The sequence below is a fragment of the Pundamilia nyererei genome, unplaced genomic scaffold, assembly GCF_000239375.1.
Source record: "Pundamilia nyererei isolate P.nyererei 1_Seehausen unplaced genomic scaffold, PunNye1.0 scaffold00299, whole genome shotgun sequence".
NCBI classification, from domain to species: Eukaryota; Metazoa; Chordata; class Actinopteri; order Cichliformes; family Cichlidae; genus Pundamilia; species Pundamilia nyererei.
Window position 1 is genome coordinate 126,615 of NW_005187700.1, and position 3,848 is coordinate 130,462.

Consider the following 3,848-nt stretch of genomic DNA (forward strand, 5'->3'; position numbering starts at 1 on the left):
GTGTGTGTGTGTGTGTGTGTGTGTGTGTGTGTGTGTGTGTTCAGTTCTGGTTGCCTGCTAGCGGGCTGCCCTCAGGGCTAATCCATTATACATCCTGAGTACACACACACACACACACACACAGGGAATGTTTTCACCCTCCATTTGCAGAAAGTTAGCAGTGAGGAGTTCTTCCAGTGTTTCTGTCTCACTCTCCGTCCATCCGTCTGTTCAGTGATGGCAGCCTCTCAAAAACATGAATCAGCCCAGTTTTTTTCCACAAGTGAGTCCAGTCTGGGTCCAACCTGTGTCCAGTCTGTGTCCAGTTTGAGTCCAGTCTGGATCCAGCCTGTGTCCAGTTTGAGTCCAGTCTGGGTCCAGTTTGAGTCCAGTCTGGTTCCAGCATGTGTCCAGTTTGAGTCCAGCTTGAGTCCAGTCTAGTTCCAGCCTGTGTCCAGTTTGAGTCCAGTCTGGGTCCAGTCTGGGTCCAGCCTGGGTCCAGCCTGTGTCCAGTTTGAGTCCAGCTTGACTCCAGTCTGGTTCCAGCCTGAGTCCAGTCTGGGTCCAGTTTGAGTCCAGTCTGGGTCCAGCCTGTGTCCAGCCTGTGTCCAGTTTGAGTCCAGTCTGGTTCCAGCTTGATTCCAGTTTGAGTCCAGCTTGAGTCCAGTCTGGGTCCAGCCTGTGTCCAGTTTGAGTCCAGTCTAGTTCCAGCTTGATTCCACTCTGGGTCCAGCTTGAGTCCAGTCTGGTTCCAGCTTGAGTCCAGTCTGGGTCCAGCCTGTGTCCAGTTTGAGTCCAGTCTGAGTCCAGTCTGGTTCCAGCTTGATTCCAGTCTGGGTTTCAGAGCAGATTTTGTGGTTTAACCTAGGTTTGATTGTAGTATTGATGCAGTAATCAGTTCACGTGAGCTCATGACTGAATCCCAGCTGTCCAGCTGAGCGCCCCACTCATGACTGTTATCTCCCTCCATGCTTCTCCTTTACTAATTAATGTGATCGGACAGCTTAACGAGGTAAGACGTCTTCTTGGTTTTCAGATTCTTACTGTCCTGTGTTCTTGTCGACTAGATTAGAGACAATATGGCAGTAACGCACACACATTAGCACAGTAGCTGAGTGTGAGCTCAGACTCACCCCTGTCAGTCTCTGTGGTAACCATCCTTGTAAACCACGAGTGGAAACCTCCTGCTATGCTTCTCTGATCGTCTGCTTTAGTACAAAAAGATGTAGTTTCACACAGTTTTTTATCTTTACTGGCTTCATTTATATCCTCAGAGATTAAACGATTAAACAAGAGAAATTCAATGTCAAGCTAAAGAGATGTAGGTTTTAGCTAAAGCTTATATAACACAGACCCTGATCCAAAACAGAGAGATCATTGCATAAGAAAAATTAATCAAATTCTCTAAGCTCTGATTCAAACACAGGAAGTTTAACCCCCTGACAAAGACCCTTCACACTGGTCCTAACCTAAACTCCAACTTCCTTTACATTTGGATTTATTATCCATATTTGAACAAATTCTGAACGTCAAGTGGGAATTGACCATTATAAGCTTTGTATGTCATTTGAATTAGGTTATAATCTACTAAATGTTTGAGTTTCAGCATATTTAGTTGAATCAGGAATGGATTTGTGACTCAGGTCTGTTTGTTACCATTCATATGACTTTTTCTTTTTCGTAATAAAACCATTGAGTTGATGTTTGTCGGGTGTTTCCCACCTCTGCATAAAACAATAAGTGAATAATGTTAAAGGCATGGAGATTGTTGCCAAAGTCTTTGACTTTGTACAAAATAAATAGATTTAGACTTTTCAGCTTTGACAAAATGCAAACTGTACATAAATTATCTAAATAACTCCCAAGAATTTAGTTTCATGTCAGTTTTGAATCCATTGTCATTTTTCTGTGGTTATTTTAGCAAGCAGTTCCAAATATTATTCATTTTGTTTTTCCAACATGAACAGAGCAGATCAACCATTTCCTGTTTCCAGAAGCAGCTTGAAAATTCCCACAACAAAAAAGTCATCAGCAAATAAACAACACTTAGAAATGTAAACCATAGATATATCATGTAAACAACATTGATCCAAAAATATTCCTGATATGCATGACTGCGCATTCGTCAACCTGCATGCAGCCTGTTTCAGTTTCTCCTACTTTTTCTCTATTTTTTCTTTTACTTAGTATTAGTGTTATTTTGTTTTAATAGCTTTCTCTCAAACATGTGGGTCGAGCAAGTCTTTTTTCTCCTTGTTGTGGAACTGTTAGTTTCATTGAGGAATGGGATTGCAGCAGCTACACCACACGCTTTGATTACTCCAGAGATCAGCTGATCGCTCTGATGCCTGCCGGCTTGTTGGCCAGACCCATGGACGTACCAACTGTAATGGAGGTGGTCAGAGGAGGCCTTAGCAGAACTACAGGGCTGTTTTGAGATGACCGATGAGGAGACACTCTTTGAGCCTCACTGACTAGATAACTTTTTGCACCTACTCCATTATTCCAGCTCAGACTGACCATTGTTACCCAAATAACAAGCCGTGGGTGACTAAGGACATCAGTACACTCCTCAACGACAAGAAGAGGGCTTTCAGAGGGGGCAATAAATTCAAATTCAAATTTTTATTTGTCACACACACAACCATACACAGTGTGACATGAGGTGAAATGCTTGTAGCTGTACAATGCAATGCCCGACCATTAAATGACAGTGGTTTTACAGTATTTACAATTTACAGGTTATACAAAATTTACAGATTTACCTTAGAAATTTACAGTAAAAAAAATGTGCAAATAGCAGAAAGAGATTATAAATTATAGGAATAAATAATAAAGAGGAGGTGAGAAGGATCCAGGTGTTGCTGAAGGACAAGATCAGAGAGGCTAAGGACAATTACATGACGAAGCTGGAGTGGAAACTTCACCAGAACAGAATGAGCGAGGTGTGGAATGGCATGAAGACCATCACTGGATTCTGGACCAGCTCCAACCCATAGTCAGACCACATCAGGATCTCCTTCATTTTGCCTACCGGCCCCGCCTTTGAGCTGAGGACGGCATCATCTACCTGCTCAATCGTGTCTACGCCCATCTGGACTAGCCGGTGAGCGCTGTGAGGGTCATGTTTTTTTTACTTTTCCAGTACTTTCAGCACCATCAGGCCGACCCTCCTGGGAGATGACAGCGATGCAGGTGGATGCTTCTCTGGTGTCCTGGATTGTTGAATACCTGACAAGAAGACCACAATATGTGCGTCTTCCACATTGCGTGTCTGACAAGGTGATCAGCAACACAGTGGCACCACAAGGGACCGTCCTCTTTCGGACAATGCTCAGGAGTTTCTACGAGTCTATTGTGGCCAGTGCCGTCCTCCATGCTGTTGCATGCTGAGGGAGCAGGTTGAGGGTCGGGGATGCACAGACTGAAGTGGATGTTGTCCAAGATAAGGACAATGCTGCCATTGTCCTTATCTTCCTTATCTGCCACCCACTCCATGATGTGCTGGCCAGTCACAGGAGCTACCTCAGTGAGAGATTAGGATTACCCATAATCAGTGTTGGGACTAACGCGTTATTAAGTAACGCGTTACAGTAACTATGTTATTATTGTGGTAATGAGCACGGTAACTAGTTATTATTATTAGTTAAAATGCAAAACTCACAGACTCAGGGGATGAACTCAAAAAGCACAGCTTTAATGCTGGAGAGGCAGATCGCAGGAAATACAAAACTAAACTGGGAACGACAAACTAAGCACTCGCAGAGAGACACAGGGAGATCCACACAGCATGAGGGAGAACGCGACACGGAACTGAGGGAGACGCAGACATAAATACACAGAGGGTTAACGAGGGAAGTGGGAGCACA

General features: G+C 43.9%; 1 protein-coding gene across 1 annotated transcript in view; it reads left to right on the forward strand.

Moving 5' to 3' along the window:
- The window catches only part of LOC102197453 (receptor-type tyrosine-protein phosphatase mu-like), a 116,467-nt gene that overhangs the window by 71,196 nt on the left and 41,423 nt on the right, over positions 1 to 3,848 (forward strand). The window contains exon 16 of the mRNA XM_013915412.1: positions 983 to 991. Within this exon, the coding sequence (XP_013770866.1) occupies positions 983 to 991 (9 nt within the window). The remainder of the gene's footprint in view (positions 1 to 982; positions 992 to 3,848) is intronic.